The 18293-nt window shown below is 33.9% G+C and overlaps 1 protein-coding gene across 4 annotated transcripts in view; it reads right to left on the bottom strand.

Annotated features, from left to right (window-relative positions):
• Nucleotides 1-12553: 12553 nt before the first annotated feature.
• Nucleotides 12554-18293, bottom strand: part of LOC132098622 (sodium-coupled neutral amino acid transporter 4-like) — a 27879-nt gene continuing 22139 nt past the window's right edge. For all 4 annotated transcript variants that reach the window (XM_059504690.1, XM_059504692.1, XM_059504689.1 and 1 more), the window contains exons 14-16: nucleotides 13772-13916; nucleotides 13598-13695; nucleotides 12554-12666 (exon numbers count right to left, since the gene is read on the bottom strand). In XM_059504690.1, the coding sequence (XP_059360673.1) occupies nucleotides 12562-12666; nucleotides 13598-13695; nucleotides 13772-13916 (348 nt within the window). In that variant the 3' untranslated portion in view covers nucleotides 12554-12561. The remainder of the gene's footprint in view (nucleotides 12667-13597; nucleotides 13696-13771; nucleotides 13917-18293) is intronic.

The following is an 18293-nucleotide window of genomic DNA, read 5'->3' as shown; positions in this document are numbered from 1 at the left end:
CCAGCTCTGCCTTTGAAACTATAGCAGCAATCCATCGAGAAAATGACATTGGAAATATCTTGATTTCTGAGGGAATGGTTTCTGAAAATGTGCTCTCGAAATGTTCTTCTGTGCCTGATTCAAAGGAAATATCTTGATTTCTGAAATGAAGTTGTATAATGTTCTACAGGAGACCAACGAATAAATGCATTCACCTACCAGTCCATTGGAAATATCTTGATTTCTGAAAGTATTATGACTGACTTTGTTTTGTATATATATATATATATATATATATATATATAATGCGTTGTTGACATGAATTTTAAGTTTTAGGGGGAAATAGAAATTCAGTGTGCTGATAAATTCAGTGTTACCAAAATGTTTTTTTGCATATATCAATTAAATTTTTCCAGTAGCGTTTCAGAACATCGTGGATATTCTCCTGCAAACTTGAGATGGGCAACAATGTTTTGTTTCTTGAAATCAGTGTTTGTTTTTTCTGTGATAGCCTCCCATGAACACTGTTTTGTCAGTGTTTTTCTTACGTAAGACTGGGGTTATCATGTGTGGATATCTTAATCAGGGCAGATCTTTCACTGTCAGCCTATGGTTCTGTGTCACTTGTTTGAGATTTTTACAGTTTACCATCACACCGATCTTTGTGGGACGTCTTGTCCAAGGGAGAGGTGTATTGGTGCTCAATTTCTTCCTATTGTAAACTATCCGCCTGACTGTGGACTAAAGGAGGCCCGAGAATATAGAAATCCTTCTGCAAACCCTTGCAGGCTTCTGAACTGGTTCACCTCTTCTTCTAAGTACTTGGATCACAGAGAATCTTGCTGAAAAAAGCAGGTTAACTCAATGTTTAGTATGTGAAAGGGCAAACTAAACCCATGGCTTTTTCTGAGCTGATAGTAAATATAACGCTGTTCTGTAAATATTCGAGAGATGTTCTGTTTATTTATTTGTTTAGGTAGGTTTGTGGTTGATTTCTTTAATTAAACTGGCCCATATTAACTTTTTACTATCCTCTCAAATCATCAGTTAAATTTTTTAAAGAGTTTATTTCATCCTCTTAATGCTACACTCTTAAAAAAAAATTTAAAAAAATGTTTTTTTTTAAATTGTCATTGAGAACGTTTTTACATCCATGGCAGCTCTATATTTCACAAAAGGTTCTTTATAATGGAATATAATATATTAAAATGTTATTCAAACCAAGAAAAATGTCTATTTTGAGATATTTTCACTCAAAGGGTTTTTCAAGAACAGAAAATGGTTCTTCCTTGCCTAAAACTAAGAGAGTGCATGTAATCTGTCATTTAACACTTCACATTTTAACTCTTATTTTTAGTTCTTTTGCTGTTTAGGAGTAATAGTAACGACTTCATCTCACTATGACTGGGTGGACCATTTCTGTACACCACATAGGTATCATTCACATGTAAATGTGTGTGATCATATGTAAATTTCGTAACCAGAGGTTTTTGCATTTTAGATACAATAGACCTTCAGTTTTTAAGACTTAAAGCTATAGTATATACATATATATATATATATATATATATATATATTATAACTGATCTAAAATCAAGTTCACTGTAAAAAATAATGTTGCCTCAACTTAAAGAGTAAACATTCATGCTGCCTTAAAATTAATTTAATATTTAAATTAAGGTTAATGAAGAGTGACCAACTGGACAATCCAGGAATGTTACTGTAAATAAAATAAAAAATTATAAATTCTGCAATAGTTACCTTAATGATCTACTGATTTAACCCATTCAAATATTTAGGTAGGTTCAGTGATATTTTACTTTAGAAATCTGTTAATTTAGACGTAACATTTAAAAATAACCATTGTTTTTTTTTTTTTTCAGAGTAACACTGCACTTTAAGTTGTAATAGCCAATTGTAACAATTATATTTAATGGAATACAATCCTAATTCCATTTTCAATCTTCAACATCTTTCGTACTTGGAGCATGGCTTGGAATTTCATCCGCTTCTGAACCCGACGGCACAGTTGAAATTAATAGAAAGTGAAAATCTAAAGAAGAAGAAAAAGCCAAGAAGGTTCTGGAGAATCTCTGTGGATTTCTTGATGTTTGGATCGTGGGGGTCCGTGAGAGAGAAGACATCCCGCCGGTCTCCCACAGAGGGGGGCAGAGGTCGGCTCATCTTCCCCCAGCTCCTGACTCATTCTTATATAATCATTTCATCCCCTCGTATTAAACAAACAGCCGCCTGCTGTCCGCACTCATGGGAACCTGCCGAGAGAGTTCGACATGGGGCTCACACTATGCACATCACTTCAACAGCATAATGCCCACCTGCCATCGCTCATAACAGGCCCTGCTGAGGCCATCTTGGTGCTTTATGAAATAAAATAAAATGTATGATGTGTGACTATGTATCTGATAAAGAGAATCCTGATGGATGCTTGAGAAAGAAAATAAAAATAGGGCATTGGGACTTTATTGCAGTGCACATGTCCTCTTTCTCATGGACTATCATCACTTGTGTCTGTGTTATAGTGTTTCCAGTGTGAAGCTTCAGTGTGTTTATAGCAGAGTTATCAGACTGGAAAACAAACGCTCTTGACACAGACAGGAAGTGAAATGCATACACCGCACAAATACGCATGCAGCTCAATGCATTTCACTGACACTGATTGCTTGCTTTAGATGCGCCTGCATGTGTGTTTCTGAACACCTGCGAGACAAGTCCTATGCCGGGTGGCACAGTAAGATGAGATTTGGGATATATTTAGGTTATTGGGTTATAAGAGGTTAGCAGAGATACAGTTTAGCATCTGCAATGCTTACAATCGCATCATCAGCATCTGTGACAGTATACATTTCAATATTGGATAGATAAACCAGCTTGAATTTCTATGCTGGTCCAGGCCAGTTGATGCAGAGTTAACTGGTGGATTAAATATAATGCAAAGTCATACCGGCAACACCAAGGTCATGGGTTCGATTGCCAGGGAATACAACGACTGTGTATCTAGAATGCAAAACAAGTGGCTTCAGATAAAAGCATCTGCCAAATGCATAAACGTATATGAAAACCTTTTAGAAGGGTTTTGGGCCAAAACAGTTGTGAGGCAGAGTATTTGGTGAATGGATGATGTTCAGATTGTGTACTGCGTGTTCTACAATGGTTCTAGTCAGGATTAATATAATCAACTGACCTATTAAAAACATATTTTTTAAATTGAAATAAAGTATGAAATGTACATATTGGATGAAAAAGAAACTAAAAAACAAGAAGTGTTGCCTTGGCTGTGAACTGAAATAAGTTTAAGTTGAATAAATTACTTTAGTTTTAGTGTTTAATTAACTGGAATTATTCATTAAAACTAAAGCTTGAAACAAAAACAAAAAGTATTAATATTTCAAAAGAACAAAAATACTAATAAAAATGACAACTAAGCACATTGCAAAAATCACAAAAATGTAAAAATAAATATATAAAACTAAAGTAATATATATATATATATATATATATATATAAGTTGAAGCACTGGAGAGAAATAAAAGCTAAAAATAAATTAAACCTAAATAGTAATATAAAAAAAATGACAAAATGACAAAAACATGTAAAAAAAAAAAAAAAAGAAAACCCTGTTATTATATATAAGAAAAATAACATTGTTCCTGCACATCACCACCATCAGCATGGCCAGGTCGTGCAAATCTCCCAAAACCTTATTTTGGGGGGAGATACTCATATGACAAAAAAAAAAAAAAAAAACCTGTATAAAACTAAAGTTAAATAAAGATCATGCACAATGAACCGTGACATAAGTCGAGGGAATTTTTCAGATGAACAGCAGAAATTAGGCGATGTGAGCTGAGAAGAATATGGGCATCTTTTGATATGAAGCTTTGGGCCTGTAATCCGCTTACATCTGAAAGAGCTCTGAATTCCTGGACCTGCAGGAGAAGCTGAGCCGGACTTCTAAACAGCATCAAAACTTTCCACTAATATTGTAAAAGACAACCCGGATCTGAAGCACATGAACCCGCTGACTTCAAGCGAGAGGTGGGGGAACCGGATTACAGCGGGTCTCCTGGATAAACTGTTCTCAGCGCCGATGCACCCTGTACATGAGACACATAAGACTACAGCACTGCCACAACCGCCGAGAGCAGAGATGTCCTCTGTGCCATCATAATATCCTGCTGTGTTATGATTGTATAACAGGGATCGTGCATGATTTAATCTCCATGCCAAGCATATTCCCTTGATTCCCACAGAAAATACAGTCTGAATGTTGTTATAAAACAAACTGCAGCTCTGTGGTATGTTATACTTCTGTCCGTATGCTTCACAAAGGGAAATAACTCAAATAACAACGCTCTTCCTCGGGAAGGAAGTGGTTCCCTCAAACACAAAGAACAACACATGCCTGAGCTCTGTGTCACTCTGGTGTCCTTACATCATATAATGCTGTGCAGTTTATTCCATTCATCGAAACGGTCAGTCAATGAGCTAAAAATGAGTTTGAACTGTAGAGTGGAGAGCAAGATTCATTCTGAGGGGACTAAACTCTTTTCTGACTCTTCATTTGGTTCGTTTCCTACTATAGTGAATAAAAATGGCAAATGAGTTTAATTTGGTAAACAGTAATGAGATTGCAAGGAGAACAAATGGAGAGTTTTACAAATACCGAACAAGCTAAAGGTGGCACTGGTGACATAAAACTGCCTAAATACTAAAACAACTTATTTACATCAAAATGAAGAAGAGATGAGCACGAGGGAGCAGAATATTAAGACTTGAGGTGGGAAAACCTCCTGCACAACATTGAGCCTCCCTGAACACTTTTGCATAATGCATGCGACTTCTTCATCAAACGCACCTCTTTTCTTCAACATAGCTATTTTTTCCTGAGGTATTCCAAGAGAAACATTTGAGAACAGCCTGAATGCAGTTCAGTGAGCTTTATCAGAGTAGCAACCATGTATTTCCCAATAGCTGCTTTTATCAAAAACTCTTTGTTTCTGAACTATGTCATTTATCTGCATGTGAGCGAGAGAGATCAGGAAGGTCAAAACAAGACGGGCGTCATCGGCTAGTAAATGTGACATCCTAATGACCCAGGTGCTTCACACACAGATAAAAAAAGAAGAGCTGTGTTTCATTTTCATCCGAATCTCGTGACAGCGCAGCTCAGCTCAGCCTGTCCCAGCCTTCCTCATGCATCTGGGAAATTTCCATTCCCTGCTTTGCTTTTCTCAAGGTTAGGTTCACAGCGTTCTGCCGAGCATCATTCTGCCTCTTTGTGTTTTTATAATTCAATGATCACCCACGGTCTGAAAGCAGACACGATGTTACTATCCTGTTACCTGCTTAAATGTAAGAAAAGCACCACACTGGGTCACACTTAAGCCTATTATACAGGACTGTGGATTAACTGTGTCTCTCTTCCTGTTAAATGAGGCCAAAGACATGAACGCCTTGATCAGATGCTTAGCGTGACGTTAAGTGACGGCTTGATCGGGATTCATCTCGCAGCCGTATTCTGGGAATCTGAACAGAGATGGCAGGTTTAAAGGAACAGTTCACCTAAAACAAGCATTCTGTCATTGTTTACTCAACCTCACGATGAAACACAAAAGCATAGATTGCAATTCTCCATACAGGGAAAGGATATACAAAAAACACCCTCTGCAGTGAATGGGTGCCGTCAGAATGAGAGTCCAAACAGAGCTGATTAAGACAAACCAATAGACAGAGGAGTCATTTTTTTTTCATCTTATTTATAAATTAGTTTCTCACAAATACACAGCTTTTTGCTTCACAAGACATTAACTGATGAACTGGAGTGGTCTGGATTATTGTGATGTTTAGACTGACGGCACCCATTCACTGCAGAGCATCCATCGCTGAGCAAGTGATGCGATGCTACATTTCTCCAAATCTGATGAAGAAACCAACTACATCTTGGATGTTCTGAGGGTGAGCACATTTTATATATACACATTTTTTTTTTACAAATTTTATAGACAAATTTATACTCTTATTCACTAATTTTCATGTGCATTTTTGCTTGTTCAAAACTGTTTTTTGGAGCCACTGACGTCAAACTTAGTGCAAGGTCAATCTTGCAGACAGTTGCTACTTTTATGGTACTTTTATTGTGATTTAATGGCCTTTATTTGGAGCTCGACAAACATGAATAAGAGTAAATAACCATTTTCAATTTAGTGCAAATTTAGTCTCCTTTTATGTCCCTTTTTGTTTTATGTAGCCACATTTTCCAATAATAATAATAGTCTGATTACATTTTGATATTATCTTTAAACTACATGCACCACTGTCCACAACCATAAAATGTTTCTACCAATTTACAATATGCAATCATTTCCTCAATTAAAGGCAATTTTCTGTCCTGGAACAGAACATCATGACTGTAGGTGCTGGTCTCTGTGAGAAGAAAAGCCAACATAAGCACATACTCGATCATTTACAGAGTAATAGTACACGTTTTAAAACATAGAACGTGTGTTCGTCCAAGTTAGCCACAACTCAAACAAATATTAGACTCAGTACAGAGGAATTTCTGAATGTGATGTTGGTTATATTTTACTGCTGGACCAGCGAGCAGAAGAAGAGTTTGTGTGTATTTCAGAAAGATGCAGTAATTTTGCGTTTGACTGTTAGATGTTTGATTAATGCGTTTCATGCACAGGTGATGCATTTAACTCTCTAGCTCAGGTGCAAGTTATTGACACAGCCGTCTAATCAGATGTTAGAAATCCAGAAAAGAATCTCAGAGAGGTGTATAATCATTGCATTGCAGGTTTGAAAGAACAAAGTTCACATTTACTGAACAACCAAGAACGCCGTTGAATAGAGTCCCAGTGTCACAGCTAATAGGAAACACAACTTCCACTGTTTTTACAAAGTTGGGACAAAACATTAATGTTTATGGAATGTTCTTATCACTTTATTGATATCTGATATACATTCTCGTAATGTCGAGAGAAAACATTCCTAGAAACTGTCCTTCTGGTGTTATTTGTACCTTATGAATGTTCTAGAATCGGTTCTGAAATCTTTACATAATGTTCTAAACACAACAAGCAACATTCCAGAGTTCTTGAAATGTTACAAATAAACGTTCCAATAATAAGTAAACAAAAATGTTACTTGCACCATTCTACTAACTTTTTCACCCAAAATACAAGACAGCGAAACTGGACCTTTCACTGTTTTAGAAAGAAACATTTCAAAACATTTTTTAGAACCTAGATTTGTCATTAGGGGTGCAACTATACCAACAAATACAAATAGTTTGTGTCTCAAAGACACAGAGAGATATTGTAAAATGACTGAAACGAGGTATTCAGCTTCATTCAGAAGCTCCTTCTGCTGCTCACGTGACCTCTCGCTGAAGCATTGTTTATATGAGCTCGAATCATGTGTCACCAAGAACACAGTTGTGTATCTGGAAACCTAAGGGTGTGTCGGAGAGAGCATGAGCGTGCATGCTTCCCTCAAAATCATTTGATTTATGGTGCGTATATAACGTCAATTCATTACAATTCATACTTGTCGATTGAATTCCTTTTGCTTCAGGATGCAGGTTTTACATAAGACTTCAAGTGGTGGAACAACACAGTACCACCACTATCATGAAAAATAAATAAAACTGCCCTACAAGTCAAACATTGAAGTTTATTATCGTCACCATGAACCACACAGACCAAACAACATGATACCGGCTGCTAACCGTCCGTCTCTTGAATCTCCACACTGATCCTCACTGCGAGTGTTTATTTAATGTAGTCTGGGTCGTTTGAGTTTGCTTGTGTTCACATGTTCAAGTGGGGAAACACGATCCTTAAATGACCTCACTGGTCTCTCTCTACACCAACAGCAGGATCTCTGGGGATTGAGATTCGTGGGGTCGTGTGTGCTGTAACTCCAGCTTTCAGAGTTAATGTGGCACTCCCTGCTACGATGACTCATCAAACACCTTTAGCATAATTACAGCACTGCTCGCTCTCTGCAGGCTCATCACACTAGACCAAAACTCACCGACACTATTTTGAGTGCTAAGGCATTCAACCGGCATCTTCAACAGCCAAGATAAGGCTCATGTGCAAATGCAAAGATGCAATGCTGCATAAAAACAGATCGAGTTATACCTGCTTAGGACTTACTTTTGCCATATTTACAAGGCCATGATTTTTTGGGTGTGGCTAATGTGTTCTAATGGTGCTTTTACATAGTCAAGTTACGGCTGCTCTGTGACGGCTCAGAATTTAGTGTAAAGATGCAATGCCTTATAAAAGCCGGACTAAACTATGCATGCTTAGGATTTATTGTTGCTAAATTTGCACGCAAAGGTAAATGGCTGAAGTGGCATTTAGGTGACTTTACACAAAGTATATTTACACAGCCAAGTTAAGGCTGCTCTGTGCCTGCTCAGAATTCTGTGTCAAGACACAATTGTGTATAAAAGCCAGATTAAATTATGCCTGCATGCTCTGAGCACAGCCTCAGTTTTTAATATCATCAATGCATCTATGTCACCTCTCGAGGAGCTTTAAACAGTCTGTGTAAACACATTTCACAAATGTTTCTGTGCATGCCTCCTTTGCAGTGTTTAGCAACAGACTGTTTCATGCTGCTCAGAGGTGGCATAAATGAAACCTCTGCAGTGTAAATTTGTGTTACTTGTGGTTGTCTAGTCGCCAAGTCAAAAGTCTCTAGATTTGGTTCAGGTCCCTCCTTCAGTGTTGATCTATGGGGTTTTTTTTTTTTTGTGGAAGGTGAAATGTTGCATCAGATCACTACACAGCACCACACTTTTCTCTCCAAATGAGTGATGTCTAGCACCCAAAGGTTTTTAAGTACCAAACCCTGATATGAGCAACACTCCACTCAACATTTATTCCACTTGAGAAAAACATTGTCTAATAAAAATGCAAACAGACAGGTGAGGTTAGATTTTTATCGAGCGTCACCTCAAGGCATCTTATGTTCCTTAAAGGCCTCAGAGTTTCATTTATGATCATTATTGCATGATTTAAGCATTGTGTGAACATAATACAGGTGAAGGATGTTTTCTCAGGGCTGGGTGCAGTACAGGACTTAACAAACAAAGCACTCTACTTCCAAACATGAATCTGCCTTAAACACACAGTGTTCTTTCCTGTGTTGACAGGTCATTTTGAAAGGACATTGATTATATCCATTACTGAGGCTCGTTTAGACACATATAGAGAATATTTAATTGGATGCAATGCATATATGTGTATGTGTGTGTGTGTGTGTGTGTGCATGAGTCAGCAACATCTCAGAACTAGTTTCTATGGGCTCTGTAATGCTGACTTTACACAGTTTTGATGCTGAGACATCAGAACTGCGCTGTTCAGGTTTTGCTTTAACAGAGCATCTTTTCTCTGATGAAGTGTATTTCTCTATACATCAGTACGGCTGAACTTTATTGCCCGCATCCTCTGCCATCTGGCTAATGTTTAGCTTTCATTCGCCCATGCAAACACACATAGCAACAAACCAAACAGACACTCCTTTACAATTTTAGCTCAATACTTTGCATTCTTGCGTCAGATCTGACAGGTTTATTTAGCAATGTGCGCTGAATGTGTTTATTGTGTGACGTGAACCAGGATTAACGTGATGTGACTTGTGGTAGTGTACATAAAAAAAATACAAAAATATAAAAAAAAAATCAGAGAATTTTTTTTACTTCAAATCTCATTGTCTTGAAATATTGTTTGGTAATATGCATGTAAAGAAATTTATAATATATATATATATTTTTAAATAATGTGGTTTTCTCCAATTTCATTGTGAAAGTTTTTTTTTTATATTTTAAATAAAACAATGTTTTAATAAATTGATAGTGTATATATATATATATATATATATATGTGTGTGTGTGTGTGTGCGCTTGTTTTAAATTATTCTTGTGCTGTTTTAAAATACACAAAAATCACTGTAAAAAAAAACGTTGAATATTTTAAATAAAGTTATATATGTTAATACATTTATAGTTATATAAGTGATATTAATTATATATATAAAAAAATAATGTGGATGAAAGCTAAGAATTGCGTTCTAAATTTAGTGATTTAATTTTCATTTATTAATTTTGCAGATACTTTTATCCAAAGCTACTTACTTACATGATAAATATTTATATTATTTTAATGACAAAATGTTTGATGTTTACTCTTGTGATCAAAGTCAATTTCCCTTAATTCTTATTTATTTTTAATTATTTAAATGTAATTATTCGAAGGATAAAATATTTATGAACGTTTAAGTGAGATTCATCAGCATAATTTAAATACCTCTGATATTTTCTTTCATATTCACATGACTTTCTCCACCAGTGAAAACACAAAGAAGGATGTTGTTTCACATTTCTTTATTTTTCATGTTACATTAAATGCAAACAGTTTCAGTGATACAGATATGATTGGTTGGGTTCACCTCATTTCTTACAACTGTTCCTCTACAATCAGCAAAATACTGGGATACTGTGTTCACTTCACATTACCAAAACCGTGTAAACTGTTACAGTTTGTACATTCAATGATGTTGATGAACGGACGTCTGAAGCGATGCAAACACGCTTTTGACATTTCGATTAAAAATTACGTAAACACATTTGTTTTTCTTTTGAACGTGTATAAAGAAAGTGTTAACAATAATGTTTCATCTGTTAACATTTGTTCAGTTAAATGATCTAACAATGAAAAATACTTCTAAAGAATTTATGAATCTTAATTTCAACAGTTACTAATGCATTATTATAATAGTATGAATTTATCTGAATTAACAGATGTATTTTTATTAACTACCCACATGACAAAAAAAAAATATTTTTAATTATATTTTAAATAAATATATTTCAAAATATACAAAAAATGGGTCAAATATATTTTTATTTGCTCAAATGTTTTTCAAAAATATATTTATTTTGGCAATTTTTTGTATCATTTTGAAAATATATTTTAAAAATATAAATATATTTTTAAAAGCGCTTAAAAGTTTATTTTGCCCTCCATATATATTCAATCCGAGAAAATATTTTCACATTTAAGGAAAAACTTATAAACTTATAAAACTTATAAAATAAAAAATAAACATTAATGAATAAGAAATTTATTTTCTTGCCCCTAATATACATTTTGAAATATAGTTTGATATATGAAGGTTGAAACTAAATATATATAAAAAAAATAATAATAATTTAATTGTTGAGGACATATATTTAAAATATATTTAAAAGATTTTTTTGTTTTGCTAGTTAATGCATTAACAGAACTTTAAATGTTAATAAGAAAGCAAATAGGGTCAGTTTTGATTTTATGTTGACTTTAAAATGCATATATAAATTGCACTTACGAACACGTCCGATATGTTTTTACGCCGAAGACAAATACTGCTCTAAATCAGATGGTTTTCAAGCACATTCTAGATGTGAAATATGACCAAACATTCGTCTGCCAGTCTCTCTGTATCATTTCAGCTGCTAACTAATCAAGTAACAAACAAAAAAGAAGAGAAAAAACACGTGTAACTCCATGTGTCAGTTCGTCGTAGGAGGTACAATACAAATACAATGGCTTTTCTACAAATTTACAAAAGAAAATAAAGACACGATGGCACCGACATCTAAAATATAATACTAAAACTCTACCCTTCCGGCGTCCATCAGTGACCAAAACGAATTAGACTATTTACAAACCATGTACAATGTCCAAAAAGACCATGTTTGTGATTCAAAACATGCAAAAATATCATAACCATTTCATTTGAAATATTCACTTGCTTCATGAGTAAATAGATCACCAAAGGATCTTTAAATATCGTCCACTTTGGCAGGACCGGCGCATGCAGAAACATGTTTGGGCACGGATGAGGGCGACAGGCGTGACCCTCTCGCTTCGGTAAACCTGCGTAGTCAAAGAAGGCACAGATGTCCACAGTAAACGCTGATGTGATTGGACTGCGAAGCGAAGCCGGTTTTAAGAGCGAACGGTCGGGTCTGGGCTTGTGCGCGATGACTTTACGGTAATTAATGAGTCACAAACGGATGTTTCTGCCCGTTTGGTGTGGCTCAATTATTATCTGCTTTAGAAAGATGAATGCAGCCGTCAATGAACTGACCAGCTCGAAACGAAGAGAACCGAATCGATGCTTATAGATCAGGATGAGAGGAAAAAGCAAAGCTTTCGTGGACCAACATTAAAACTTGGGTACAAAAATTGGACCTTTTTCCCCTCTCAAAGAGGAAATCTGATTCAAGTGATAATATTAAACAAAGAGTGCACTCAGAAATGAATCTCGCATCATTTAGTTCTGAAATGAAATGTCATCTTTGAGTGAACTGATAACAACAAACCCTAACATGTAGTGAAGTGCTTATTTGATGAACCCTTCTGCCCAGCTCTGTCTCTCTTTAACATTAAACATCCTTCACATCCAACAACGGAGAGCCGGGAAACACACAGGAGAAGTTAAAACATGGAGAGAGGAGAGAGAGGTCCATCTCTGGGATGAAACGGCTTCAGCGGAGGTTTAATGAGCTCCTCTAGAGCCGGGAGGATTGTGGATCCAGTCCAAGACGATCAGAGACAAGCTGCCGATCATGAAGAAGATGCCCACCACCAGGAAAACGGTGGCCTGTGGACAACAATTACAGTACAGTTTACTTGAAATAATACAATTTAATGCTATAAAATATAGGTATCATGGAATATTTTTTATATATATATAATAAAAGAGTATTACATAAAATAAAACATTAAAATAAAATATAATAATTACATAGTACAATATATATATTTTTTACTATAAAGTAAAAACATGTTAATTACTTGTTTACTTACTATAAAGGTTTACTTGTTTATCACTTACTATATAAATATATATTCAGAATCTAATAATATAAAATAAAATAGAGCATCACATAAAATAAAAACATTAAAATTAAATCTAATATAACAATTACATAATACAATATATATATATTTTTTTGAATATTCTATATAATATGATATAATTAAATATAAAATAAAACAGTGCATCACATAATATAAAACATTAAAATAAAATCACAATATATAGATTTTTTTACTATAGAGTAAAAATATGTTAATTACTTGTTTATTACTTACTAGAGTTTATATATATATATATATATATAAAATTTAATGAAAAAAGCATTACATAATCAAATTCCAAAAATTAAATACTTTTAATTAGAATACATAACATTTTAAAATGCTTTTAATCTGATTACAGTTATTTATTTATTTTTAAATGGAATACATTATTATATTTTCATTTAGAATTGTAATATTTACCCTGAGATTTTAAGCTTATATTTTAATTATTATTATTCATTTTTTATGGTTTGATTAATTTCACCAATTCACGAACCCCCTTGAATTTCCCCGCAGTTTAGGAAACCCTGATGCACGTCATGTGTTGAAAAATAAAGACTACAATTTATTTTTGTATTTGTGTATGTTAATGAACGTGGTATATCATATCAGTGTGATAAATGAGTTATGTCCAAAGTATGAAGTAACATAACATAACATGTACTCACGGATATTTTCTGCGGCGATCTGAACGGTATGCTCTTGACGAGCCGCAGGTAAAAGGCCGCGGGGAGGATGAAGATGAGCATGGTGGCTGCAGACGAACCTACAGGAGGAAGACGAGGAATCAATGTGTGTGTGTTCAAGTGTGTTCACTTCTTCTCACAAGCACAAGCGCTGACCGATGAAGCCGAAGATGTCTCTGATGGTGGGGACGAAGATCACCAGGAGGTTGTTGAAGGCCAGTATAGCAGCGGCGATGAGGAAGTGCCGGATCCAGCTGAACTCTTTTCCAGCGAAACACAGCGTGATGACGGACGAACGGATCTGAAAACACCCGTTAACAAAACATTATCAAACTAAATCATCACCTTGTTTAACTGAAGCAAGCAATTCTACAATATTGTGAGTGAAACGGGAAATACAAACACAATACAAACACAATTATTGTTTATATACACACACATATATATATATATATATATATATACATACACAATATATATTTATAGTTTATTTATAGTATATTTAGTTTTTTTCTTCACTTTTTTTTATATGTATATATGTATTTAATTTTATTTTTACCAAATGTGTAATGTGTTTTATATATATATATATATATATAAAAATCACATTTATTGTATTAAAAATATATATATAAATAATTAAATGTAAAAAACACACTTAATAAATGTTTAAAAAAGTCACATTACACAGTTGTTAAAAATAAAATTATATATATATATATATATATATATATATATATATATATATATTTATATATATATATATATATATAATATTTTTATATTGTTAATAATTTAAAGTTTTTTAATTCTATATAATATATACATACACAAACACAATATATATTTATAGTTTATTTATAGTATATTTAGTTTTTTTTCTTCACTTTTTAATATACATTATGTTTTTAAACAATAAACAATGTTTTTTTTATATGTATATATGTATTTAATTTTATTTTTACCAAATGTGTAATGTGTTTTTTATATATATATATATATATATATATATATATATATATATAAATCACATGTATTGTATTAAATATATATATATATATATATAAATAATTAAAAGTAAAAAACACACTTAATAAATGTTTAAAAAAGTCACATTACACAGTTGTTAAAATAAAATTATATATATATATATAATATTTTTATATTGTTAATAATTTAACGTTTTTTAATTGTATATAATATATATATACATACACAAACACAATATATATTTATAGTTTATTTATAGTATATTTAGTTTTTTTAATATACATTATGTTTTTAAACAATAAATGTTTTTTTTATATGTATATATGTATTTAATTGTATTTTTACCAAATGTGTAATGTGTTTTATATATGTATATAAATATATATAAATCACATTTATTGTATTAAAAAATATATATAAATAATTAAATGTAAAAAACACACTTAATAAATGTCTAAAAAAGTCACATTACACAGTTATTAAAAATAAAATTATACATATATATATATATATATATATATTTAATATTTTTATATTGTTAATAATTTAACGCTTTTTAAGAAATAAAACTCCAGTCCTGCAACTTTACAGAGGATTCGAAACAAATGAAAGCACATAACTTCATTTCTGAAACACGATTTTGTGTTTAGATTTAACTGAATTCCTTTGAGAACTAATGTTACTGTTGTTTAAAGCACTGTGAACACACACACACACACACACACACACACACAGAAGTCTGAATGGAGCAGGAACTGTACGATCCTGAGCAGGTGAGTGAATTATCTGAGCGCAGGTCACAGGACCCGGACTGATCCGCTCAGAGCATGAGAACCTGCTCACAGTGGGCCAAAGTTCACACACACACACACACACACACACACACACACACACACACACACACACACACACACACACACACACACAGAGAGAGAGAGAGTGGGCGGAGCCTGAGACAGGATTACAAGTGTAAGTGTGTGGTAGAGTTGCATCAGCCAGCAGCAGCGAGACTAACGGCTGACGGACTGAGTTTGACACAGATCACTCGAGCAGAGATCGCATTAAATGCAGCTGGACTTTCAACTTCTAAAGATACAATTACAGCGCAGACACTGAACAGAGTGAGAAAGAGTCTTTAAAAAGCCTGCTGTCAACCCAACCGCGCTGTTGCTTTCAGTTCATGCCGAAAACTGTGAACTATCAACAGTGTTGGGGAGTAACTAGTTACATGTAACGGCGTTACGTAATTTAATTACAAAATTATTGTAACTGTAATTAGTTACAGTTACTACGAAAAAATGAGTAATTAAATTACAGTTACTTATGAAATTTTTAACGATTACAAAGGGGATTACATTTGAATATTTACACACATCCACATACAGATTTAACTGATTTCTTTCCCATATTGCACTGACTATTCTGAGACATGCCGTCTTAATAATTTCCGGGATGCGGAAACACAGTCTGGTTTGTAGAATCCAGTCATAAAAACAAAATGCCTAACGCGGACGGAATATGCCACACTTTGGATGACTAAATCAAAAGTAGGTCAGTACACTTGAATCAAAACATGACATGAACTAGTGTCTGTGAATATAAAGCCCCAAAAATGCACTATATGACCTGCACATTCTGCGTGTCTGTGGAAATCAGGCGCGGACTGGACACCGGGAGAACCGGGACAATTCCCGGTGGCCTGACAGCTGATTTTGCCCCACTATTTAATATCATTGTTGTATACTAAAGCGATCATTTGCGAATTCGCCATTTGATAATTAAATCTTTAAGTCATGAAGTGTTAGTCATGACTCGCGCGCTCTCCGTGCCTCCGCCAAACGGTTTGGATCAGACTCAGAGTAATCAATGCGAGAGAGAGAGAGAGAGAGAGAGAGAGAGAGAGAGAGAGAGAGAGAGAGAGAGAGAGAGAGAGAGAGAGAGAGAGAGAGAGAGAGAGAGAAAGAGTGGACTGTGGAAGCGCACAGCTGGAGCAGAGAAGCAGAACTACTGTTCAGGGTTTCAGGTCAGTTTCATCTGTAAAGATGCTTTTTTGTCTTTGTTTTTTTATTTAATTAATCAAGCAGCAGCACGTTGCTCATCAGTCATCACTCAAAATACTATATAAAGGACATAATTATTATCTGTTGTACAGTAGTAATTTAGCTGAAAAAAATTCCGATTTTTTTTTATAGGTTTAGGGGGAGCCACGACAGACAACAACACAACCCTTACGAAAATTAACATTTTAATATTTAACTATAAATCCAGAGAAAATGGTTACTATTGTTTAACTGTGGTAACCAAAAATGTAAAATTATTTTACAAATGTATTTATTTAAAAATAAATACAAATCCATTTGCAAAAAACAAAAACAAAACAAGGTTATTTTACTTTTATATAGGCTAATAAAAGCATGGTTAATTTTTGTAAGGGAAAAACATGACTCGTGTACAGTATTAGGGTTTTTCTATAAAGATATTGTAGTATTGTATTGTATTGTAAAGTATAGTTTTGTTCAATCTTGAGAATTAAAGTCATGAGAGAGATGGATAACAGGGCAAAATAAAGAGACTGAAGAGAAAAATAGAAGTGAAGGTGCAGTTCAGAAGAGAAGTTTAAATTATTTTGCATGTCCCCAAATTAAAGATTTAAACCTTTTTTTTATGTTAGGTCCATACAAAAAAATAGTTTTGTCCATGAATTTGTTTGTATGAGTTTGAATTTTCCCGTCTGAATTTTTTTCCCAGTCCGCCCCTCCTGTAAATTAATGCCAAAGACATGGTTTCATTTACTACACATAGGCCTACTGAAGCTCGCAGTGTTTTCAACCTCTGCCGCCTCAATATAGGAGTACACGAGCACATAAACATAATTTCTAGAACTGCTCTGTGTCACTTCATGTGCATTTTACTTATTTTGAGAAAACTATCATCATATACAAAGAGACAGCAGTTTAAAAAAAAACACCAATGTTTAGGAGTTTATTACACCGAATACGTCACATGCTTATTAGATAAATGTATTTAATTTGATGTATATGCTTTCATTTATTATTCTTTAATTTTCACAAATTTAGAAAAGTAATCAAAAAGTACTCAAAAGTAATTAGTTACATTACTTTAATAAAGTAATTGAAAAAGTTACACTACTATTACATTTTAAACAGGGTAACTTGTAATCTGTAACCTATTACATTTCTAAAGTAACCTTCCCAACACTGACTATCAACTTATACATTCACAGCATTTGAATGCTTTTTTATTCCTCCAAAAGAATTTTATCAGACAAAGTTGATTAATGGAGTTTGTGTGAAGCCTCTCAAAACACCTGGAGCTCAAGAAACATCGTTAAAGTAATATGTCGTGTAAAGTTCAAATAGGTTTTTGTGGCATGAAAACAGGCCTCTTCTGCTATTTTACAAATACTGTAATCTAAGAAATGTCTGTAAGATACAGCTTCAGTGTAATTATCTGCCTGTTGTTTGTAGTGTAGATAACTAGATGTTGTTTATTTACTTGAAATAAGTAGCTTAACATGCTAGTTTCAGAGAAAGGGCTCCAAAAATAGAAAAATCATCACAGAGACAGTCGCAGAGAGAGAGATCAGTCATCAGCCACAAAACCAGATGAAGACGAGCACCAGCTTTCAGAGAGACGTAGAGTTACTCTCAGTCAGGTGTAAACTATC

This window comes from Carassius carassius, chromosome 22, assembly GCF_963082965.1.
Source record: "Carassius carassius chromosome 22, fCarCar2.1, whole genome shotgun sequence".
NCBI lineage: Eukaryota > Metazoa > Chordata > Actinopteri > Cypriniformes > Cyprinidae > Carassius > Carassius carassius.
This window is presented reverse-complemented; position numbering and strand designations above follow the sequence as displayed.